We start from the raw sequence: 27496 nt of genomic DNA, 5'->3' as shown, positions 1-27496 counted from the left end.
AAGATAATATGTGTTTAATATATTTTTACTGATTTACATTGAAACAAGTAAAAAGCAGCTAAGTTCGGCTGGGCCGAGCTTTTATTACCTCGGCCATTTGGAAGGAATAGTCCGAAAACTACCACTTATTTGAAACCCGTTATATGGGGACTATACGAAGACATGGAACTGTTTACGAAATGTCTTGTCATACACATATACTACACATTACGAACTTCAAACAGGAAATTTGAAACAATTCCGTTGCATAATGTCGCAAAAATCATGAAATTACCGAGTATCGGGAGGTGCTGTCATATGGGGGCTATTGAATTTATTGAATGAAATCAAAAAATTCGGAAATAGCATACAATTTTAAAATAAGTTTAGATTTGTTCGAATTGATCACTTTTGGCACGAATTATGTCCTTCAAACGGCCAATGAAACCGTCACACGCTGCCCGAATGTTGCTCTGCGGTAGTTTGGCCCATTCCCGGCGAAGCGCTTGCTTGAGGTGATCGACACTTTGATATTTTTCAGTGCCAACCTTGCTTTCTAAAATACTCCAGACACAATAGTCCGACGGATTGATATCAGGAGATTTTGGGGGCCATTGTGCGCTGTTTGTTTACAAACTGCTAGACAATGAATATTTTCTCATCGGAGAAAACCAAATTCGGCAGTTCACAACTTTCGGCCAAGCGAAGCAACTCTTTAGCTCTTTTGAGTCTATTTTCTTTCTGTTTGTTTGTTTCTGTTGTGGTGTGAGTTCTTGCACGTTTTGGAATTTCAATGGCTTTACCCCGAGCTCATTTTATACCCTACACAACAAGGTGGTCAGGGTATTATGTCTTTGTGCATTTGTTTGTAACAGGCAAAAGGAAACGAGATAGACCCGTTGTTCCTTTTGATGATCTGCATAGAATCACATTCTGAGTCAATTTATGCATGTCCGTCCGTCCGTCTGTCCATGTATTATAGTAAATAAAGTGCAATTTGCATTTATTGCCCTATCCAGATGAAATTTTGCACAAATCATTTGGTTGGCCCAAGGACGAACCCTATTGAAATTGGAGATAATCGGACAAAATTTAGATATAGCTCCCATGTATATCTTCGTCCGATCTGCCTTTTATTGTGTACCAAACGTGTAATATCAGTCCGAATTGTATGGAATTTTGCACGTACGCTCAGATTGGACCTCAAAATAAGTATGCCAAATTTGATTAAAATCGGCTCAGATATAGCTATAGCTCCCATATATATTGTTCATCCGATTTGTTATTTTTGTCCTCCGCAGCCGTAATATGCTCCCTGTAACAACAATATTTGGTGAAATTAATCAAATACAGCTCAGAAATACATTTGCTAAATTTTATCGAGATCGGTTCAGATTTGGATATAGCTCCCATATATAACTTCGTCCGATTTACCTTGGATTGTGCACCAAACGTCTAATATTTGCCCAAATTGGATGAAATGTGGCACTTACAACCGAATTGAGTCTAGAAGCTAGTATGTCAAATTTGGTGAAGATCGGTTCAGATATAGCTATAGCTCCCATATATATTGTTCATCCGATTTGTCATATTTGTTACCCACAGCCGTAATATACACTACGTAACCGAATTGAGTCTAGAAGCTAGTATGTCAAATTTGGTGAAGATCGGTTCAGATATAGCTATAGCTCCCATATATATTGTTCATCCGATTTGTCATATTTGTTACCCACAGCCGTAATATACACTACGTAACAACGATATTCAGGGAAATATATCAAATACAGCTCAGAAATATCTTTGCCAATTTTAATCGAGATCGGTTCCGATTTGGATATAGCTCCCATATATATTTTTATCCGATTTCAAATTAATTGTGCACCAAATGGGCAATACAAGTCCGAATTTAAAACATACAAATGCTTTGGCATATTTAGTCCTTTGAACTTTAAATTATAATTATAATCATAGCGTGTATGATTGAATTCTCCCATAAAAACTTTTAATTGTTATGCGCAGCTCTACTAAATTAGCAAAGAATTTCTTTACTGGTTCAATATGTGCAGAATGTAATATTGCGATATGTTCAGCTCACGAGTCATTTTTCGGCCACTGCGACGCGGGTTTTGATCAAGTCGCTTCTTTATTTTTCGAACCATTTCTGCTGATGTTGCTGTTTTCTTCCGTCTACTTCCTTGATGTCGGGCCACGCTACCACCATCACGGTAACTAGTAATGGTACGAGACACAAAATGTTTATTCACATTTAAATGCTGGATTGCTCTAACGAAAGCCACTTGTGGTTTTCCAGTCAAATATAAAGAAATCACACAATTACGCTTGAATTCCATCACGAACAACTTTTTTCTGGAAAATTCTCATCAAAATGGTTTTTTGCGCTTGTAAACAATATAAAGAGCTCTCACTGGAACAATTTTAAAAGCATTCGGACGAGTGGCTTAGAAATGACAGTAGTCTGAATTTAGTTGCAGTTTTTTCATCTGACCCTGTACATTAACTTTTAAGAATTATTTTTAAAAATATATGACTGACTTTTTCAGTCATTGTATATTATCTGGTCAACATTCTCTTAAAGGTACATGCTTTTTACGAATTTGGATATTTTAGGCTCCCACATCAGTGCTACATGCATTAATTTGCAGACAAATAGATATATACCACCTAAAATTTTACCATTTTACGTCAAATATTAAAATAAATATTTCGAAATTCAAGCACATGCATTTGTACGTGGCCTCTGTCAGCGGCATTGAGGTCACAGTTAAATTCAATCAATTATCTATGTTTCGTGATTGACAACAAATATCAAAACTAAATAGGATGACCCTGTGATTACAATGTGGGCATTTCAAATTACTACTCGGTTTATTTTGTGTGTGTGTGTGTAGCGAAAGGTCGGTGTATTGGGGTTATGACATGCAGCTGCTGCTTCTGGTGGTTATGATGGTAGTGCGGCTGGCCTTCTGATGCCATTACACACAATATTAAGTCATGCGACTAATTTTTGTGTAAACAGTTTCGGGATTATATTCAAAATTTAAATATTGACAACTGATAACGCAATTTGATAAAGTAAACTCGACAAAGTAAATGTTTACGTTCGAGAGACAGACGGAGCGGGATTAATTTGTAAATTTAAAGAAATGCTAAATGGCGTCGTTTATAAAGTGGCACAAATGACTTAAGGGATTGTGGTTAGGATTATTATGAAGATATTGTCGTGAATGGCAATAAAATTGATTTATTGTTTGTATTATTGTGTACATTATTCATAAGGCAATTAAGAAGTTAATAATAAGTTTAACAGCTTGGATATCTTGGATATCTGATGAAACATGGCAGCTGATCAAAAAAGGAATGGACCATGAAAATATATTGTTGCACTGGACGGGTTATTCTGATCCTTGATAAGTTTAAGGTTGATAATGTGAGCTAAAAGCATACCAATTTAAACAATCAGCTCACCTAATTTGCAAATTATATCCTCATATTGTATACAATTCATAATTTTTATACCCTTCACCTTGGAAAGGAGGGTATATTAACATTGCCATATTCGTCATAGACCCCATAAAGCATGAAATTCTAAGTCGATTTAACGATGTCCGTCCGTCTGTTTGTTGAAATCACGATACAGCCCACATTATTTAACATAGAAAATTAAGCAGAACAATCTGAATTGTGTCTAGGATAATTGGTATTGAAAATGAGATATATCGGTGGACGTTTTGATATAGTCCCCATATAACGGTACCTCTCGATAATCGGTATTTTGATGATTTTACCCAGATAATTGTTTCAAATTTGATATTTTAGAAGATTTAATAGATGACAATCCATAATCCACAATTGTCCATAGAGGTTCCCGTTTTGGTATGGCCCCATATAATGGCCTCACTCACTTTATATTTTTTAAGAAGTTTAACCGCAATATCCAAACGGTCTCACTGGTAGAGGAACACGCATAAATTCAAATACTTTTTTATAAAAATGTTTCCTTTACCTTAAGGTGGAGGGTATAAAAAGATCGGTCCGGCCGAACTTAATGTTTTTTTTACTTATTTTACAGTAAATGTTTGTTACCCCACTATCGGTTATAAAACGAATTAAATAACACATTAGTTTAGCTGTAAATTTAAATTTATGAATGAAATATCTTTGGAGAGTAGATTTCAATAAATGTGTTCGGTAGGTGGTATTTACAATGAATTGAAATATAAATGAATGAAATCCAAAAGATTAGGGGGATTCAATAGTCCAATTTTTTATATTTTACATTAGCATGGGCATAACTTAACTTAAAGAACGATGATTTAAAACAACCTACATAAAGGAGTTATGTCCATAATTAGAAAATGAAATGTTTATCGTTTAAAAACGACGGTTTAAAACACCGTAAAAACGTGAACAAATGCCAAAATAAGAAAATGCGAAAGACTCTATATTGAAGGAGTTAAAGGCAAAATAATAAATTGTTCATTCATAAAAAACGACTAAAAATGCAAAAAAAAAACAAACAATACAGGAGTTATGGCCAAAATAAGGAGGGAGAATGTTCATCTTTAAAAAACGACGATTGAAAAACACCGAAAAATGCGAAAAACTCAATAATAAAGGAGTTATGGCCAAAGTAAGAAAATGGAAATTTCATACTTAAAAAAACGACGATTTAAAATACCCTAAAAATGCGAAACAGTCAATTATAAAGGAATTATGGCCAAACTAAAAAAAAACACTAAAACAAGTGTATGCATTGGAAGCAATGTAGTTGTTGTGGACAAAAAATCCATCACTACAAAAACAAAACGTTGCTGTGAAAAAGATCTGCCAATAGAACTTGAGTCGAACCTGGAGAGTTTCTAGTGTATAATTCGCATATGCTAATTTGCAATAAGTTCGAAATATATACTACTTTCCAGAGAACGGCCCTTGTAAGCCATCATCCACATCAAATATGCCTGATGAGCCGCTTAACCAACGGCGAAACGCGTCGCATAGTGGTGAGTGTGTGATAGTGTCTATCTGGCTTTCCTTTTCACTGCAAATTTCAGATCATTAAGCTCGTCTCGAAAGAGAAAACAAACACTTAAATCATAAAACATATGATCTTCGCCTTAACAAGGCAAAACTCAAAAATTCAGCCGAGCCTGGCTGTGGGATTTGAACCGCGGACCTCTGTGTGCAGCCAACTAGAAGTTGCCGTCTCTACGTTCAGAGCCATTAACCCGTCTTCCTAAAGCAGCACTAAAACAAGTGTATGCATTGGAAGCAATGTAGTTGTTGTGGACAAAAAATCCATCACTACAAAAACAAAACGTTGCTGTGAAAAAGATCTGCCAATAGAACTTGAGTCGAACCTGGAGAGTTTCTAGTGTATAATTCGCATATGCTAATTTGCAATAAGTTCGAAATATATACTACTTTCCAGAGAACGGCCCTTGTAAGCCATCATCCACATCAAATATGCCTGATGAGCCGCTTAACCAACGGCGAAACGCGTCGCATAGTGGTGAGTGTGTGATAGTGTCTATCTGGCTTTCCTTTTCACTGCAAATTTCAGATCATTAAGCTCGTCTCGAAAGAGAAAACAAACACTTAAAAAAACATTTTTATATTTTTGAAAAACCATGAAAAATGCGAAAAATGCAAAATAAGAAAATATAATGCTCATCTTTAAACAAGTAAGCAAAGGCTATAGTCGTGCGGGGCCGACCATGTGATACCCTACAACACTACAATATGTTAGAAGCCCCCTTATGTCCAAATCCATTTTGGAAGATTTTGCGGTGTACAGCCCAGATATTACCCTCAGCATTCTGACCAGGGATTTTTGTGTATTTCGGATATCGCCTGTAAGTAATGTTGGTATTTTTCAGACAGAAATAGTGGTCCATTCTACCCACTGTCCTAAACTCTAACTTCATGCGAGATTTCGCGTCCTTTGGTTTCTATTTATGACCTTTATTACGGATGCAAAATCAGGAAAATTTTTAGTTGTTGGTCCATTTCAACCCCTAAATATATTGCGGACATCTTTGAAGGCCTAGCCCTTCTGAGCCTAACACTACCCTTTTCGTGAGGATCGGACGATAATTGCAATATGCATTTAATATCCCCAACCGGTGTTGTAAGGTGAAAAAATATTACAAAATATTATAAGTCAAATTGAAAAAATCGCATGCGATAAAAACTATGAAAAAATAAAAAATGTCACAAAATACTACAAAATCTATATTAACATCTTTACTGGCATATTTTTCTGCGATTTTTTTATATTTTATTCTTTTATGTCAAGAGTGCATTCCGATTTTACAAAATTTGTCAAAATCGGTCCAGCCATTCTTGAGATATAAGCATTCTAACTAACATCCATTTCCTTTGCATATAAACATTGTATATATTCCGCTATATCTATTTGATATATTTACTATCGACATCTACGTAACGGTCAGAATTGACCTGTTCGTCTATTTGTGATTTCGCCGGGAGCAAGTGCAAAATCAGGATTTTTTCAGTTTTTGGTCCATTTGAACCCCTAAATATTATGCGATCATCTCCAAAAGAAATAGGGTTCTATTCTGACCTTAACCCCACCTACATTCTAAATTTCGTGAAGATCGGGCCATAATTGCGACCTGTAGAGTGATTACAAATTAACATGGATAGACGGACGGACGGACATACATACCTAGATCGACTCAGCTCGGCGAGATAGGAAGATCCATATATACTTTCCTATGTGGGAAACCAATATTTCGTGGTGTTACATAATTTTTGGCCCAATCAAACTTATAATACCCCCAACACATAGTGTTGTAGGGTATAAAAAGCAGTAAGTTCGGCCGTGCCGAACTTTGAATACCCTCCAATAGTTGGAATGAATTTGGAAATTTTTAAGAAAATAACATACACTGAAAAATCTGTTAAAATCTTAAAAATATTGAATATAGCAGTTATATTGGGGTCTATACGAAGACATGGACATGCATGGGTAACTTTTGTATAAGGAGGTACTGATGTATGGGGCCTATACGAAAGCCTGGGCCTTCATACACAATTTTTTGTCATGGGCTATAGTACCTATTACGAATTCTAGGTACAAAATTTTAAACAACTCCGGTGAATAACTTCCCTAAAATCATCAAAATACCGAATATCGGGAGGAATCGTTATATGGGGATATACGATATCGTGGACCTATATAAACAATAATCTTCTAGGGGGTAAAGTACTCACAAGGAAATCCTTTTGTGGACTTTCAGATAATTTCATTGAAAAAATTGGCTACAATCATCAAAGAACAACGATTTTCCAGGGGGTAAAGTACTCAAACAGAACTCCTTGGGTTTATTTTCAGACAATTTCATTGAGAAATATAGCTAAAATCATCAAAATACCAAATATTGGGGGGTACCGGACAATTCCATTGGAAAATGTGGCTAAAATCATAAAAAAAAGAATATCGGGGTGTACCGTTGTATGGGGGCTGTACGATGTCATGGAAAATTATCAAAATACCGAATATCGGTGTGTACGGTTGTATGGGGGCTATACGATCGATATAGCCCATCTGCGAACTTGATCAGTGCTAAACCGTCTTGGAATTTTTATGACGCTCAAGAATATATATACTTTGTTACGTCGAAAATGGTTATTTCGATGAGTTACAACGGAATGACGAAATTAATATATCCTCAATATTATATACGGTGGAGGATATAACATTTGATGGTAATATATATGAAAGCCATAGCATATGAGATGAAAAAACTGCAACCAACCTCAGACTGTTGTCATTTCTAAGCCACTCGTCTAGTGCCAACTCACTATTTATATTCGTGATAGAATTCAAGCGTGATAGTGTGATTTCTTCATATTTGGCTGGAAAACAACAAGTGGCTATCCAGCATTTAAATGTGAATAAATCTTTTGTGTCTCGTACCATCGCTCGTTACCGTGATACTGGTAGCGTTGCCCGACGTTAAGGAAGTGGACGGAAGAAAACATTAAGGTAAGCAGAAATGGTTCGAAAAGTAAAGAAGCGACTTGATCGCAACCCGCGTTGCAGTGACCGAAAAATGGCTCGAGAACTGAACCGATCGCAATATTCCATTTGGCAAATATTGAAAAATGAGCTCGGGGTAAAGCCAATGAAATTCCTGAAAGTGCAAGAACTTACGCCCCAACAGAAAAAAAGACAAATAAGAGCTAAAGAGTTGCTTTGCTTGGTCGAAAGTAGTGAACTGCGGAATTTGGTTTCTTCCGATGAGAAAACATTCATCATTGCCAAAGAGGTCAGCTGAAAATGTGCACCTTCGATTGGCCACCGGAACTCAAGTGCCGGCCATGGTCATGGTGTGGGCCGTCATTACAGCTCTCCGCTTGTATTAATCGACCGTGACAGCAGAATATATGCCGAATATTATCGCGAAAATATTCTGGAGGGTGTATTGAAGCCTTGTCCACGCAAATATTTTGGCCGCAGACCTTGGACTTTCCAACAGGACCATCACACTCAGCACGCGCCACCCAAGAATTGTTACAAAATCAGGTTCCTCGCTTCATTTTGGTGGCACACAATGGCCAGCAAAATCTCCGGATACCAATCCGTTGGATTATTGTGTCTGGAATAAGGGTGGCACTAAAAATACCAAAGTGTCGATCACCTCAAGTAAGCGCTTAGCCGAGAATGGGACAAAATACCGCAGAGCAACATTCGGGCACCGTGTGACGGTTTCATTGGCCGTTTGAGGGCCATAATTCGTGCCAAAGGTGAGCAATACAAACAAATCTAAACTTATTCTTGAATTTGATGCGCCTTTTTTTATATATTTTTTTTTTCAATAAAATTAAAAAAAATGTAAAAATTATGGTGTTTTACTTTTTTTCTTTATCCCACCGATTTTAATTAAATTTCAAATATAAATTTTAGGTATATTATGTTAGTTATTAAATATCATTTATGTCAGGAATAGATTATGGCTCTGAAACGTCAAATCGACTTATGCAATTTAATATGTATGGGAGCTATTATTGTACTCGACCGATTTCTTAAACATTTTTCAGAGGTATATTTAAGATATTACATATATCTATGTATGAAATCAGATCGTAGATCTATGTATCAATAACTATATTGGAACAGCCTAAGTTAGTTTCAAAAATTTGTCGGTGCTGGCAATCTATTACTTAATCTGCATTCATTCACATTTTGGCATTCATATACAAGTTTAAAGCCCCTGTGTTAACATTTGAGCTTCTGCTCACCCTCTCATTAAAATAAATAACTGAATGAATGATGCAGAACTAGAGAACCGAGAAAAGTTAAATCATAAATAGTACAAAATATCATGTTCACAATTACAATGTAGTTGATTCATAAAAATTGCATCAACATGCACACACACCTACACGCCCCGGACTTGCAGCAAAGAAGGCCCCAGCACACAAAAACAAATAAATGCAAAATTATCCCCCCAAATAGTCTAGCCGGATAGGAAATAATTGTAAATATTATTTTATCTAAATGGGCTGCAGATGAGGTTGAGTGATTTTTATTGGCACAAGGGGAGTACATTGCCATCGTAGCATTAGTTGAGCGAGGGTTGCTGCGGAGCATTTGTAAAAATTTTTCAAGAAAAAAGCATACGGTGACCATTTCATTTCATCATAAAGAAAACAAAAGAAAGTCGACGAAGAGAGAGAGAGAAAGAAAATAGAAACGATAAAATCAAAGAAAACAGATTTAAGTTAATTTCAAAACTTCTCTTGGGAAATTTCTTGTTGGTTGGCTTATTTTTTTGTGTCTTGAAAAAAAAAAACAGTGCTAAGAAAAAGTTTTATCCTTGAAATTAAGAAAAAGCAACTGAAGAAGGAAAAAAAACGTGCAATGGTAATCGGTAGCATGGACGAAATTACATCGCTCTTCGATGAAGCGGATCCATTTAAGTCATGGTGGCCAGCAATTGCGGCCGCTGTGGTCGGAATTATAATAGCTGTGCGGTAAGTATAGTTGGTGTGACGATTTTCTCTTTCCACTTTGATTCTTCTGAAATAACAAATCGAAGATATGTTTTTTTTTTCGTTTCTACTTTACAATCAAAAATAATCCGTAATGCATTTGTTTATTGGTATTTATTTGTGAGTAATGTTACTATGGTAAAAATAAATTTGAAATAATTTTTCCTGGCCCGTAAATGGATGTCAAGTTTGGCAGAGTCAATCATTTCTTACCCTACATAAAGTGAATATCTTAATTTCTTCAAAATGCATCTAATTGAAAACAAAATGCCAACCTATAGACATTGAAAGTTAATTTTTAAATCCTGTGCTAACTCAGTGTAGATTTAGAAATTTCCGTATGAAAAACGAGGATTGTTGTATATTTATGTTCTAAATAAAAGATAAAATATCAAATCACAAGATAAAAGGCCAAAAGTTTTCAAAAAAAAAAAAAAAAAATCCATCCGCACCAAGCTAAGAATGAATCTCGAATGCACTTCTTTGAGTACATATGCCGAATTTGAGCATGGAAATAGTTATATAAAACCAATGAAAAATCACAACTACCGAAATTTATAAATTATTCCCCACTTTATAATTTTTGCTTACAAAGCAATTGTTGCACACAACGCATGTCGCAAAATATTTGGGAGCCCTTGGGGCCTTAAACCCAAAATGTTGTTATTGGTGTACACCAGCATAATAAACCTATACTCTTATAAGGAGCTTGCTGACCAACAGTCGGAACGAAAACAACCCACATGCATCGGGGTGAAAGGGGCAATGACAACTTGTAGCTTCTAAAAACAATGGTGCATATTCTGCCAATAGATATATATGCGTAAGAGCAGAAAGAAGGTGCCGATATATGGGGGTATATATGATATTGTGGACCTATTAAGACAAATCTATGTCTGGGTGTAAAGTACTCACAAGCAACTCCTTGTGTGGATTTTCAGATAATTCCATTGGAAAAAGTGGCTAAAATCATCAAACTACTGAATATCGGGGGGTTTCGTTATATGGGGGATATACGATATTACGGACCTATATAGACAATTCCCTTTCAGAAGGTAAAGTGCTCACAAAGAACTCCTTGTGTGGATTTTTAGACAATACGATTTGAAAATGTGTCCAAAATCATCAAAATACCGAATATCGGGTGTACCGTTATATGGGTGCTATACAATATCATAAACCCGTATAAAGAATTCTCTGTCGGGGGTAAAGTGCTCACAAAAAACCCCTTGTGTACAATTTCCGTTGAAAAATGTGGTTAAAATCATCAAAATACCGAATATCGAGGGTACCGTTGGGGGCTATACGATATCGTGGACCTATATGGGGGCTATACGATATCGTGGACCTATATAGATAATTCTCTGCCGAGGTATAAAGTACCCACAAGGAACTCCTTATGTGGATTTTCAGACAATTCCGTTGAAAAATGTGGGTAAAATCATCAAAATACCGAATACCGGGGGGTACCGTTATATGGGGGCTATACGATATCGTAGACCTGTACACATAATTCTCTGTCGAGGTATATAGTACCCACAAGGAACTCCTTGTGTGGATTTTCAGACAATTCCGTTGAAAAGGTGGGTAAAGTTATCAAAATACCGAATATCGGGGGTACCGCTATATGGAGGATATACGATTTCGTGGACCTATATAGACAATTTTCTCTCAGGGGGTAAAGTATTCACAAGGAACTACTTGTGTGAATTTTCAGACAATTCCATTGAAAAATGTGGCTAATATCTTCAAAATTCCGAATATGGGAGGGTACCGTTATATGGGGGCTATACGATATCGTGGACCGATGCCCATCTTGGAACTTGACCTGCCTGCAGACAAAAGAGAGGTCTGTGCAAAATTTTAGCTTCCTATCTTAATTCGTTTAGACTGTAGCGTGATTACAACAGACGGACAGAAGGACGGACAGGGCTAAATCGTCTCAGAATTTTACGCTGATCAAAAATATATATATACCTTGTTGGGTCTGACATGAGTATTTCGAGGAGTTACAAACGGAATGACAAACTTAATATACCATCCAAAGTTTCGTTTTCAAGCAGAAAATAATGGAATAACGTTACACCACTGACGGGCTACGTCTTAATAACCAAAATCGGATGAGACATATATATGGGAGCTATAGCTATATCTGAACCGATTTTCTTCAAATTTTATGTACTTGCTTCTAGACTGAATTCGCTTGGTAATATGGACTGATATTGGCTATTTGGTGCACAATTAATCCGAAATCGGTTAAAGATATATGTGGGAGTTATATCCAAATCTAAACCGATCTGGAAAATTTTGATACACTTATTTTATAGCTGTATCTGATATCTGGTACCAAAGATCATTGTTGTGGAATTGCATATTATTCGTGTGAGGGACTTCAAACCCCAAATCGGATAAAACATATATATTGGCGATATATCCCAATCTGAAACGAACTCGATAAAATTTTCAGAGGTATGATGTCCGGTACCAAATATCATTCTTCTGGAGTGCACATTACGAATGTGAGGGGCTTAAAACCCCAAATCGAACATATATATGTGAGCAATAACTATATCTGAACCGATTTACACAAAATTTGAAGCACTAGTTTCTAGCATGAGTTCAGTATTAATTGCCATAATTCTACACATTTGGGCTGATATTAGCCATTTGGTGCACAATAAACCTGATATCGGATAAAGGTATCGGAGCTATATCCCAATCTGAACCGATCTCGATAAAATTTTACAGAGGTATTTTCGAGCATTATCTGATATCCGGTATCAAATATCATTATTCTGCAGTGCATGATACGAATGTGAGGGATTTGAAACTCCAAATCGAATGAAACATATATATGTGAGTTGTAGCTATATCGATATATAATTTGGTAGGTTGTACCAAAATTCAGGTCATTAGGACTTATTTTGGCCATTTGGTTCACAAAAAAACCGAAATAGTTTGAAGATATTTGGGAGCTATATCTAAATCTGATCCTATTATTAACAATTTTAATAGGGTTCATCCTAGGGCCAAATAAATGTTGTCTGCAAAATTTCATCTCAATTGGATAATAAATGCGACTTGCATGTCAAAAAAGAATAACAATTTAGTAAAAACAAGTAATAAAGCTGTAAGTTCAGCCGGGCCGAACTTTGAATACCCTCCACCATTTGGTACAATTTTGGCAATTTTCAAAAAAATAAAATCCGTTAAAATCTTAAAAATACCGAAAGTAGCCGTATATTAGGGTCTATACGATCATAAGCTATTACAATATTCAAATGGGAAACTTGGAAAAAATCTGTTTATAATGTAGCTAAAATCATCAAAATACGGAATATAGGGAGGTACCATTGGGGTTATAAAACGTGGACCTACACAGACAATTTTCTGCCATAGGCTGTAGTATCCATTACGAACTTCAAATACCAATTTTGAAATAATTCCGGTAAATAATGTCGCAAAAATCATCAAAGTACCGAATATCGGGAGGTACTGTTATACGGGGGCTATACGAAGACGTCGACATACATGGCCCATTTTAAATACGAAAAGTCTTGCAGACATAATACGCATTTGAGCAAATTTTTATCAACTTACTTCATTTCATTCGGAAGCTAGAGTATGTACTTATCAGCTGTATATATTTGTCAAATTTTCGATTATGGGGGGCATTTTTGGAGAAATTAATAAACATAAATTCATAATAAAACCACATAAAACCTGAAAGTAATTAACATTATTGCTCGTTTAAATTAAGTCTGATGTATTGTGATTTAAATATTGGCCGTGTCACATTTTATGCGACGGAATGACATCACTTTAATGTGTCTGACTTAAAGTGTCACACAGTCGTCTACCCTCAAACTCTGCAAGTCTCACTCTTTTCATTTTCCTATAAATCTTTGTACATTTCCTCGAAGGAAACTTTTCACGAAACAAAGTGTTCATCCAAACTCTTTGTAATTCATCTTCTTATCCTTACCCATTTTTTTTTTTTTTTTTTCTTCTACTTCTTCTTCTTCGCCTCTTTTCACATCACTTCTCTGCTTTTACTTTTTTAATTTAAATATGCAAATGGCTTTTGATTTCGTTTTAAATAAATTTCCACAAAACAAGAAGTGCAGAGAAGACGAAAATGTACACCGCAAGTTTAATGTAGCGCGGAAAACAGAAAAGTGACAATAAAAAAGTTTGTTCATACCCACCAATGAAGAGTTTATCTTCTTGTGGTGGTGGCAACGGCGGTGGATCTGATGATTCCGCAGCTTCCTTGACAATTTCCAGTTTCAGGTTGTTGTCTCGTTTTGTAAGGTTGCGGGTGCAAAAAAAAAACCTGAAATGAAATATAAAAAAAAACCAAAAAAAAAAACCAACATTCAATAATTGAAGTTCACTTTTCTTTTGATATAATGGTGGAATTTTTTCAATACGTGAGATGAGAATAACGAACAGAAAATAAGTAAACCAATTATTGGCAATGCCAATACCAACTGGCACAGACAATGCTTGAGATGGGTACTCGGAGCAGGAGAATACTTTAGCTTCGGCGTCAACCTAGTCATAAGTTGTATGCAACCTTAGAATACAAAGCAATGTGGAAAAAAGGAACGACAGAGAAAAAGAGAATATTCACAGCGAACGTGAATAATTTTCAAATGAGAAAATTATAATTGAAGTACTTTAATTTAAATAAAACATCTATTCCGAATATGAAAGCTGTTAAAGTGGTTGGCAATAAATGGTCGATGTGACAAGCGTAACAAGTAGATTTAAATAGTAGAGTAGAAATGTTTTCCTTATTTTGAAATTATAATTTTTTAACGTGGAAAAACTGTAGGACATCTGAGTAATCTTCTTTGAGTGCAGGTGAGTTAGTAAATTATTTTATAAATTTTCCAAAATAACATTCTGTATCTCTTAAACCTTCAGATAAAGCAACTAGTAAATGTCCAATAGGATAGAATGGATGGATCTTTGTAAATGTTTAAGACTTGGTACAACATTTATTTATGTACACCCTTTGTGTTGAACCGCGCTGGGTACTTTATTCGTTTTATATCATGTCAGCTGAGCCCGGTTTTTCATACAAAAGGTAGGGTCCATTTCATAAACTGTGTCGATCCCAACAGGTGCGTTTCTTCGCTGTTCTAATTTCTAACTCCACGCAAAATTAGGCGCAAATAAAAAACCAGAAAATCTATTGTTTGTCCATTTTAATGCTAAAGGTTTTTATTCTGACCCTAATCCTGAATCAATGCAAAATTTAGTGAAATTAGGAAAGTCCTAAAGTCGGGCGGGGTCGATTTTATGATACCCTATACCACTTTGCTAATTTAAAGTTTTTATGGGAGAATTCAATCATACACGCTATGATTATAATTATAATTTAAAATTCAAAGGACTAAATATGCCGAAGCATTTGTATCTTTTAAATTCGGAATTGTATTGCACATTTGGTGCGAAATTAATTTGAAATCGGATAAAAATATATATGAGAACTATATCCAAATCTGAACCGATCTCGATAAAATTTGGCAAAGATATTTCTGAGCTGCATTTGATATATTTTCCTGAATATCGTTGTTACGGAGTGCAGTGGGTAACAAATACAACAAATCGGATGAACAATATATATCGGAGCTATAGCTATATCTGAACCGATTTCGATAAAATTTGGCATACTTATTTGGTTGTATGTGCAAAATTCCATACTATTTGGGCTGATATTACACGTTTGGTGCACAATAAAAGGCAATTCGGACGAAGATATATATAAGAGCTTTATCTAAATTTTTACCGATTATCTCCAATTTCAATAGGATTCGTCCTTGGGCCAAACAAACGTTGTTTGGCAAATTTCATCTCAATCGGGTAATAAATGCGACTTGCATTTTGTTCACAAGAATACATGGACAGACGGACTGACATGCATAAATCAACTCAGAAAGTGATTCTATGCAGATCATCAAAAGGAGCTATGGGTCTATCTCGTTTCCTTTTTCCTGTTACAAACAAATTTACAAAGGTATAAAAATGGACAGACGGACACAAATGGCTAAATTGATAATATATATTTCCTCCACCCCCTTTTTCACATTTTTTTAAAATGGAAAATAAAAAAGCGGCGCTCAGACGTAATCCCTACCCATAATTGCAATTGGGATTATGACCTTTTTTCGACCAAAAGCTCCATAGCGGGGGTGGTTAAATGACCATTTGCTGTGGCACTACTTACCAGAGGAGAAAGTCTTTGGTAATAATACCCAGAAAGGTGCGGACATAATCCATATAATAATGGGTATGCCCAAAACGATTGAGATTTTCTCCTCTGGGTATGCCCTGCACCTAAATTTCATAATTTTTGTAAGTAGTCGGCCTTTGGCCGGGGAGTGAAATTTTCTTCCCTGTAGCCACCATATAACGATACCTCCCTATATTCGGTATTTTCATAATTTTAGCGACATTTTCCACCGGAATTGTTTCAAATTTGGTATTTGAAGTTTGTAATGGATACTACAGCCTAAGGCAGAAAATTGTCTGTGCAGATCCACGTCTTCGTTTAGTCCCCATGTAACCGTACCTACTTATATTCGGTATTTTGATGATTATAGCGACATTATTCATCGGAATCATTTCAAATTTGGCATTTGAAGTTCGTAATGGATACTACAGTCTATGACAGAAAATTGTCTGTGCAGGCCCACGTCTTCGTATAACCCCCATATTATAGTATGTCCCTCGGTATTTTGATAATTTTAACTACATTATTCAGCGATTAGGCCCTAATATAACAGTTACATTCGGCATTTTTAAGATTTTAACGGATTTTTATTATTATTTTTTTTTTTTTTGAAAATTTCCAAATTTGTTCCGAGTGGTGGAGGGTATTCAAAGGTCGGCCTGGTCGAACTTATGCCTAACTTAATATACCTTCCATACTACGGTGTATAAAATGGCTTCTGGACTTTTCTTCAACTCTGATAAATCTGATGAGCTCTTTTTATTATATTATTGAGTTTTTATTGTGATTGAAAATAATAACATTATTACAAGGACATACACACACAGACACAAATACACTCGCACAACGTTGACATTCTGACCACTGTCGTCACTGGATTGACATTAATTAAATTAAAATAAAAATCAATTTAATCCACCGCAAAACGCAACGATTCAATTTAAATAATTTTTCAAGTGTCAATTATGTTACAGGAACAACAAAAACAACAACAGGAACAATACTGACCCCAGCCAGGCAAATGTTACACTTACACGCACAACTACATGCCCTCCTTAATGCAGGTTGTTGTTAACAATTAATTGTGTTTCATAGAATAACGACGAAAACAGAAAAAAATACAAAAATAAATAACAACAACAGCTACAGCAACAACAACAACAAAATACTGAAATGGCACTTTGGCAACGAAGCAGAAAACATGAATGTCCTCAACACGCGTATAGCGAATTAAACGCATCGCATGGCAGATATGCCGGCGGATTCCATCACATTGAATGAATTCTGTCGATGCTGTATAACGAGCCGCGTGTTCTACCGCAAAAACATGGAAACGGAAATGGGACAGCAACATTGATTGTGAGTGTGTATGCGTGCGTGCGTGAGTGCGGGATGTTCGACAATAGAGACAATTTCTGAAAAATATTGACAGTAACCATATACAAAAATAAATACAAATACAACAGTTTCGAAAACATGTATCATTACGCATTCTTCGTAGAATATGATTTGTCCACTGGGGACTAGAACTCTGTCTATTTTCGCAAATTATGTTGAGGTCTATATGAGTCATTTTACATTTCATCGCAAATTATGTTGCGGGCTATATAATCTACTTTACATTATTTCATTGCTGTTGGTGCGCAGGCAAGGGATAAAGCTTGGCTTTTGAAATTGGTACTAAACGGCAGCAAAACTGCATTTTTGGAGCTAATTATACCCTCACCCATATGGTTTGAGAGGGTATATATAATTTGATACGGCATAAACGTGTCTAATCGAAAAACAGTTTTAGATTCTAGGTCTCTTTGAACCAAATGCGTCTCAGGACAATCGGTGTAGCGATGTCCGTCCTACCGCCTGTCTGTCTGCCTGATGTGCACGATAGCTCTCGCAGAGAGTATCCGAGTTGATCCAAACTTAATACATCATAATATTTTTATCAAACTAAGATTGAGTTCGGAGATGGGCAATACCGGTCCACTACTTCTGGTACATCCCCCACAACAGGTCGAAATTTTCAAAAAAATATTTTAATGCACAGAAAGAGAAAAGATAATCCGATTTGGCTCTAATTATGCAAATCCTTATCTTTGCATAAGTGCTAGACCAGACGCAAGGAGGGGACAATATAACCATCAAGTACCTCCCCCAAAAAGTCTCAAAATTTTGAATAATTATATCTCTTATAAAATGTGAGGTAAGAGTACGATTGTGGTCAATTACAGGGTAAGACGAACAAACTGTAACTGAATTCAGACTGCTGTCATTTCTAAGCCACTCGTTCGACATCTATTCCAGTGACAGCTCATTACATTGTTTAGGAGCGTACAAAAGCATTTTGGTGAGAATTTTACAGGTAAAAATGTATTCGTGATGGAATTCAAGCGTGATAGTGTGATTTCCATATATTTGACTGGAAAACCACAAGTGGCTATCGTTAGAGCCCTCCAGCATTTAAATGTGAATAAATCTTTTGTCTCTCGTTCCATCGCTTGTTACCGTGATTCTGGTATCGTAACATCAGCAGAAATGGTTCGAAAAGTAGAGAATCGACTTGATCGAAACCCTCGTCGCAGTGGCCGAAAAATGGCTCGTGAGCTGAACATATATATCCGGCCATTATTTAAAAATGAGCTCGGGGTAAAGCCATTGAAATTTCAAAATTGCAAGAACTTACACTGCAACAGAAAGAAATTAGACTCAAAAGAGCTAAACTTTCTAAAGAGGTCAACTGAAAATGCGCACCTTCGGTTGGCCACCAGAACTCTAGCGCCGTCATAACAGCCGATGTTCGCTCTCCGCTCGTATTAATCGACCGTGGCTTCACAATAAATGCCGAATGTTATCGTAAAAATATTCTGGAGGGTGTATTAAAGCCTTGGACACGCAAACATTTTGGCCGAAGACCTTGGACATTTCAACATGACTCAGCTCGCACTCAGCGCGTGCCACCCAAGAATGGTTAAAAACTGAGCTTCCTCGTTTCATTTCCAGTGCACAATGGCCACCAAAATCTCGGGATACCAATCCGTTGGACTATTGTGCCTGGAGTATTTTTTAAAGCAAGGTTGGCACTAAAAATACCAATGTGTCGATCACCTCAAGCAAGCGCTTCGCCGGGAATGGGCCAAAATACCACAGAGCAACATTCGGGCAAAGGAGACCAATTCGTACCAAAGGAGACCAATTCGAACAAATCTATACTTATTCTAAAATTTGATGCTGTTTCCGACATTTTTTTGCTTTCATTCAATAAAATTAAAAAAAATTAAAATTTTGGCATTTGACTTTGTTTCAGTTTTTTTTTTCTCACCCTGTACACACATCACAATATTTTTATTAACCAATCCAATCCTTTTGATACTACCCCCACAAAGGGTCAACGTTTTGAATAACCAAAACGATTATAAAATCCAAAGCAATCATCCGGCTCTCTTCATATTTCACACATCCTATTATTTCTAGTAACACACGAAGGTTCAAAATTTTGAATACCCATGAAGCTCATAAAACGCGAAATTAACATCTGATTCCATTCACACTTGCTTACACCTATTTTATATAAAGTGAAGGAAGTAGTCGATATAGTCATAACCAGGCACATCACAATATTTATATCATATTTATTTAGGTCCGATACGAAATTGGCAATAATGGTCCATTCCTTCGTCACCTTCTCCATAGAGGGCCTAAAATTTCAATAATAATTACAAAAGTCAAGGTATATTTTAGTAATCAAACATTGGCTGAGGTTATAGATGCGTCGGAAAAACCGAAAGGTACTTTTTAACTTGCTTTTTTGTAACAAAATCCTGCAAGATCTTTTAATATCGCATATAGGCCAATGTAATTGCGAGGTGTGAGATAAAGTGGAATTTTTTGAATTTCATACTACAAGGAATAATAGAGTACAAAACATTTTACCGTTTGACTGTCGCATATCTCATATAAATGCCCACAAATTCAATTCGCTAAACAACTACCGTAGCGTTACAATCGTTACATGACAGAGTCCATTGATTGTTTAAAACTTATTACACGACGACTGAAGGCTGAACATTCAATCCAATTTGCCGTTAGTACCGGCCATTACCAAATCCTGAGGTAAATTGATTGAACAAGTGAAGTGGAATGGTTAGCCAGTAGAGATTTCACACCGAGATATGGACAAACAAAAATTGACGCTGTCAACGAAAATAATAAATTTGCACTGACATCTTCCCGAAGGACCAACATACACTTGCATGAAAGGATACTGTTCCACTCAACCTCAAACTAACGCAATTTGAGTTACCCTTCCAAATTGTCATCTCTGCAGCATCATTGTCAGTAGCATTCAACTTTCAAATCATTGAACACGCACACACACACCCATTTAGAACGTGGACAAGAGTTGAAATAACCACAATCGGCATTGAATGCATTCGCTTGCAAGCGAACATGCCAGTTGCTAATGCGTAAACAAATTAACAATTTTACGCTTCTTCTGAATGGGTCGAACGCAACGAAGAGAAGGATTATGCTGGAGCATGGCAACAGCAACAACACCAGCACAGTTAATAAAATAACTTTAATGGCATTCATTTGAAGGCAAGAGCAAATGTATGTGTGACTTTCAATTGAATTGCTCTATTTATTGGAAATCCGTCGTAAATTTCATGGTTTTCCTACTGGCGATCTAAGCATGCGTCATAGTTTAGATATAGGTTAACAAAAATTATAATCATCCGCATCATTTATGTCTGAATTTTGAAATATTTAATACAATGTTTTGAAATATCTCACAGATTTACGTTAATTTTAGCTATTTCCTGGAGGATACGTGTATTACATAATTATTTATAAAATAGTAATCAAAGCTAATTTGTCTAATTTGGTTGTATCAAAGGGATTTCCAATAATTTTAACTACCCAGTCGCCGATATTTGACAAGAAGAAACTGCGTCATTTCCAACCTCTACAGAAAGAAACAAGAAAGTAAGGCTATAGTCGTGCGGGGCCGACCTTGTGATACCCTACAACACTACAATATGTTAGAAGCCCCCTTATGTCCAAATCCATTTTGGAAGATTTCGCTTTTGAAATTATGTGACGAAGCACTGCCCAGATATTACCCTTAGCATTTTGACCAGGGACATTTGCCCAATATTTACGCACTCCGTCGTATTTTGCGATCATCTCCAAAACCAAGAAGCCCCTCTGTATCTCCAAATTTAGACTCTTCCATACTATCTTCTTGTCTACGATATTTGGCTATATTCGTCAACGAAATCAGCAAAAAAAGGCAGAAGTTCGCATTTTGTCTATTTCGGTTATCGCCTGTGAGTTATGTTGGTATTTTTCAGACAAAAGTAGTGGTCCATTTTACCAGCTGCCCTAAACTCTAACTTCATGCGAGATTTCGTGTTCATCGATTTCCATTTGTGACCTTTATAACAGCTGCAAAATAAGGAACATTTTTAGTTGTTGGTTCATTTCAACCCCTAAATATATTGCCGACATCTTTGAAAACAATAGGCCTAGCCCTTCTGAGCCAAACCCTACCCTTTTCGTGAGGATCGGACGATAGTTGCAATCTGTATATAATATCCCAAACCTTTGTTGTAAGGTGGGTAAATATTACAAAATGTAAACCTTAATATTAGAAGTCAAATTGAAAAAATCGCAAGCGATAAAAAATATGAAAAAAATGTCGCAAAATACTACAAAATCTATATTAGCATCATTTTTGACTTATTTTTATGCGATTTTTGTAGATTTTATTCTCTTATGCCAAGAAGGCATTCTGAATCGACAAAATTTGTCAAAATCGGTAAAGCCATTCTTGAGATATATGCATTCTAGCTAACATCCCCTTCCATTGTATATTTACATTGTATATATTTCCCGATATATATCAGATATATCTACAATCGGCATCTACGTAACGGTCAGAATTGACCTCTTCATCTATTTGTGATTTCGCTGGGATTAAAAATATTCGCGGTTTAATGAAAAATTTGACTTTTATTTAACACAAATGCTATGGTCTATTTCACCCACTAGATATTACCCGATGACCATCAAAATTTGAAAACTTCTGCCCAGCCCGAAGTTCTAGCCCCATGCTAATGTCCGCGTCGATTGGTCTATAACTGCGACTGTATAGCAACTGCAAAATCAGGAAAATTTTCAGTATTTGGTCCATTTCAATCCCAAAATATTATGCGATCATCTCCAAAAGAAATAGGTTTCTATTCTGACCCGAAACCCACCTCCATTTTCACTTTCGTCAAGATCGGACCATAATTGCGACCTGTAGAGTGATTACAAATTAACATGGACAGACGGACAGAAGGACGGACGGACATACATAGCTAGATCGACTCAGGTCGGCGAGATAGGAAGATCCATATATACTTTCCAATGTGGGAAACCAATATTTCGAGGTGTTACATAATTTTTGGCCCAATCAAACTTATAATACCCCGCAACATATAGTGTTGTAGGGTATAAAAAGTCGATACCAGAAATGTTAAATGTTAATTTGGAACAGTCTGCGCCTATATAAAGCAAGGTTTGTACATGATAAACCCTTTAACATTTTTTTCAACTAGTGCTTATTTCGTGAATGGTAACACTTAGCTCATATCTGATTTCTATCCTTCCTAGAAATAATGCTGGGAAATATTGCGACATTGCTTTGAAAACCATGTTGCAGAATATGTGCGAATATTGATTACGGATTTTGGAAGAAGGGGGCAACGTTAATTTTGTTATAAACCGCATTTTGGGTACAGAAACGCCGCACAAAAGTTGAGGAGTAAAGTATTGACAACATTTGATTTCAGCAGGCCGGCACTAATGCCACCTGCGCACCATTTTCGAATTGTCACCGACAGAGAGCTGACTCGGAGCTTCGATTTGGCACTGTTGGACTATTATTTGTGGGCTGCCATCAAAAATAAGTGTTAAGAACATCGCTCGTAAAACCAGCTGCACCCAATCGATAATGCTACTGCTACTGCATGGCCTTCCGTTTGAGTGAAGCTATTTTCCATAATTAAGCAGATAAAAAAAAAATAATTTTGAGAAAATATTCATCAAATCTTTTTTATCGCATTAAAAAAAAAAAACAGTAAGGAAAGTTGGTCGGAGCCGAAAATATGATATCCAATACCACTATGCGTATTTAATAGAGCTCCCGTAGCAAAAAATGTTTACATTGGGAATTTATGTGAAGTAGGTCATACTAACTATGAACCTTATTTGAATGCTTATCATGGTTTTAGAGTAGGCACAACCAAATCCACCTCTGAATCATTTTTCAACAAATTTGACGGAGACTTTTGTACCTCTAGTAGCAAATTCAATTGATGTATAATGCAGGTTTATATTAAAAAATATTTATTGGAGCAATAAATATACCGGACCGAGCGTCATCGACTGGAAAAATTCGGTTGAATATGAAAAAATCTATCCAATTTGGGCTGATATTACATACGTAAATGGTGAACTATAACTGCAAAATCGGACAAAGGTGTATATCGAAGCTACATAAAGATATGAACCGATCACGATGAAAAGGTATTCCCGAGCTGTATCTGATGACCGGTGCCAAATATCATTCTTGTGGAGTTCATATTACGCTTGCGAGGGATTTAAACACCAAATCGGATAAAACATATATATATATATATATATATATATATATATATATATATATATATATATATATATATATATAAACCCATCCAACCCTATGTATTTATTTAAGGGCTAAGGAACGCGCCTACTTTTAAATCTATCTCCCTATATGTAAAAAAAAAAGTTGTGTTAATTACTACGCTTATAACATAAAGACCGCCGGTCTGATTTTAACGATTCAGACAAATTCGGAATTGCCTCTTAGCAGAAAAGAATAAAATCTAAAAAAATCGCTTAAAATGTGAAATTTGAACATTTTCATTTTGAATTTTAAAATGTACAATAGTAATGTTTTATATTGCATATTTTTTTCCATTTTGACTTACTATTTTCGAATGTACATTTGTAGTGTTTTTTTTTTTTTTTTTTTTTTTTTTTTTTTTTTGGAATTCTAATATGATATGTAGTTGTTTTTTGGTAGTAGAAAGTGACAACGGATAAAACTGTTATTTATAGATTTTATGTATTTATTGGGTAATAAGAATAATCTAATTTCAGAAGAGAATAATATATGAAAATTCTAAAATCGGGAAAAATCGACAATTTTTCAATGGAATCGAATTTCAAAATAATAGTACATTCTACCGACAAACTTCGTAAGGACCTTTTAAAATTTGCCGTAAAAAATCAGCGAACCAGTTGAAGATTCTTTATCTTTTTTCAATTCTTTCTTTTTTCTATGTTGAAGAGTACATTTCTTATTGTTTTCAATTCTGAATGAATAATATTAAAAATGAAATGAGTGCGCAATACGAAATGGCGATCTTTCATGTATAAAATTCTAGGACCGCGTTATGCGGTTCATTTCAAAAAGTGGACCTGCTTCTTTCATATAACAATAGTTCGTCCAATGAGAACTCAAAATGCTAAACACATTGGGACTGCAATCAGTGAAATACCGACTATAAAGGACGCAAAATAGTAGAGCGAATTCCTTCCAGAAATTCTTCCTAAATATTCAATATACCTTTTACCGCTTTGGAAGGTCATAATATGGGTCATAATCCCCGATAACGGAACAACTCGATTTCAAGAATATTCTACATTTTAACCATATTTTTCGTACTAATTTTGGCTTATGTTGATAATTTAAGAAGAAACCATCCTTACAAAAATCGTTTTTACACGTTTTGATTTCACCATCATATGATTTAAGGTATTTTCGGGGTCTTGGCCACTTCTTCCATTTTGACATCTTTGTTTTTAAGGGGGAAGAAAACCACTTCTCATAAATTTTTTTAGTTTTCGGAAAAGGGCCCATCTTTGTCTTGAGGCTACCTTAAGTATAGTCTCCACATTAGTATACCCCCAAGTTCACTTTCCCAACCAATGTGTGGTCAAAAAAGAAAGTTTGGTATTCTATTGAATTTGTAACTCCCAAGAGAATATTGGTTGGGAACGTAGATTTGGGATGTACGTCTATATGAAGCAAACTCCGAAATTTCAATCTGGGACTCATTCAGTCGGAAACTGTGGCAGAAACATGAACAAATAGGAAATTAGAAAGTAACGCGGGACCGAATATTTGTTTAATCGTCATTGAATTATACTATGCTGAAAAATGTGTGTTTATTGGATCCCCAACGCACCATTTAAATGACAAAAAAATAATGCCCATCTTACGGTAATCGGAGCAAAAGAGTAATTTTTTAGCTTTTCTGACAACATTCTGCATTCAAGTATGAGGTGGACAAAACTAAATACCACGTAGTACGGGATTTTAAACGTTGGAAATACAAATTCCAAATTATAGCTCATTTGAATGAAAATGTTAAGCTTTTTACAATACCGAAAATTGAGCTGAATTTTCACATGGGGCTATTATAGATGTTATTCATAATTTCTATTTAGTCATGGAGTCATTACTTATAATCAAAATTGGAGTCATTATAATGGAGTCATTACTTATAATCAAAATTGTGCCGCTTGCATAAGTCAGATCTGTGATTTATTAGGCTTTAAAAAATACGAATTGAAGCCTAAAAGTGGGGTGGAGGGGCCTACCAGAAGGTTTAGACCGATATATCCCATCTTCACACTAGATCTTGGGTTAGTATAAATATTGGAATATACGAAGTTTGGAAGGAATCATATGCTAATTTCCCAATTTATTAGCATTTTGGTTTTTTAAAATGTTACCCATTTATACCATTTTCACACCAGATCTTTCGCTAGTATTGGGATGTGTAAAAATTGTTTTATTTTACATTTTATAAAAGTTATAATAATTCCAAATTTTGAACCTTTTTGTGGGTGGTACTTGATGGGCCGGGTTGATATTGTGCATTTTTGCACCTGACCTAGCACTGACAAAAATATTGGAATTTGCAAAGTTTGCACAAAACCATCATTTATACAGGCTGAGATAAAAAACTGCAACAAAGTCAAACGCCATAAATCTTCTTTTTTTCAAATTTTATTGAATGAAAGCAAAAATGTCTGAAATAGCATCAAATTTTAGAATAAGTATAGATTTATTCAAATTGATCACCTTTTGCACGAATTATGGCCTTCAAACGGCCAATGAAACCGTCACATGCTGCCCGAATGTTGCTCTACGAAATTTTGGCCCATTCCCGGTGCAGCGCTTGCTTAAGGTGATCAACACTTTGGTATTTTTTGTACCAACCTTGCTTTCCAAAATACTCCAGACACAAAAGTCCAACGGATTGGTATCCGGAGATTTTAGTGGCCATGTGCGCTGGAAATGAAGCGGGAAACCTCATTTTGTAACCATTCTTGGGTGGAGCGTGCTGAGTGCGATGGTGCTGAGTCCTGTTTGAATGTCCAATGTTTGCGGCCAAAATGTTTACGTGCCCAAGGCTTTAATACCCTCCAGAATATTTTCGCGATAATATTCGGTATTTATTTTGATGCCGCGGTCGATAAATACGGACGGAGGGCGACCATCGTCTGTTACGGCGGCTCACACCATTACCATTGCCAGCGCTTGAGTTCTGGTGGCCAACCGGGGGTGCATATTTTCAACTGACCTCTTTGGCAAGTAAACACTATCATTTTGTTTGTTTACAAACTGCTGGACAACGAACGAATGTTTTCTCATCGGAGAAAACCAAATTCGGCGGTTCACCACTTTCGGCCAAGCGAAGCAACTCTTTAGCTCTTTTGAGTCTATTTGCTTTCCGTTTTGGTGTAAGTTCTTGCACCTTTTTGGAATTTCAATGGTTTTACCCCGAGCTTATTTTTCAATATTTGCCGAATGGAATATAGCAATATGTTCAGCTCACGAGCCATTTTTCGGCCACTGCGACGCGGGTTTCGATCAAGTCGCTTCTTTACTTTTCGAACCATTTCTGCTGATGTTGCTGTTTTCTTCCGTCCACTTCCTTGACGTCGGGCTACGCTACTAGTATGAGAGTAACGAGCGATGGTACGAGACACAAACGATTTATTTACATTTAAATGCTGGAGTTCTCTAACGATAGCCTATTGTGGTTTTCCAGCCAAATATAAAGAAATCACACTATCACACTTGAATTCAATCACGAATAACATTATTTCCGGAAAATTATCACCAAAATG

General features: G+C 36.0%; 1 protein-coding gene across 2 annotated transcripts in view; it reads left to right on the top strand.

The window, feature by feature from the left end:
- Positions 1-27496, top strand: part of LOC101896728 (retinol dehydrogenase 13) — a 340667-nt gene that overhangs the window by 210975 nt on the left and 102196 nt on the right. The window contains exon 1 of one of the 2 annotated variants that reach the window (XM_059132168.1): positions 9772-10002. The exons of the other annotated variant lie outside the window; for it this stretch is intronic. Coding sequence (XP_058988151.1) covers positions 9890-10002 — 113 coding nt within the window. The 5' untranslated portion in view covers positions 9772-9889. Of the gene's footprint in view, positions 1-9771; positions 10003-27496 lie in introns of those variants that run through there. 2 annotated transcript variants of the gene reach the window in all.

Source organism: Musca domestica, unplaced genomic scaffold, assembly GCF_030504385.1.
Source record: "Musca domestica strain aabys unplaced genomic scaffold, Musca_domestica.polishedcontigs.V.1.1 112, whole genome shotgun sequence".
NCBI classification, from domain to species: Eukaryota; Metazoa; Arthropoda; class Insecta; order Diptera; family Muscidae; genus Musca; species Musca domestica.
This window is presented reverse-complemented; position numbering and strand designations above follow the sequence as displayed.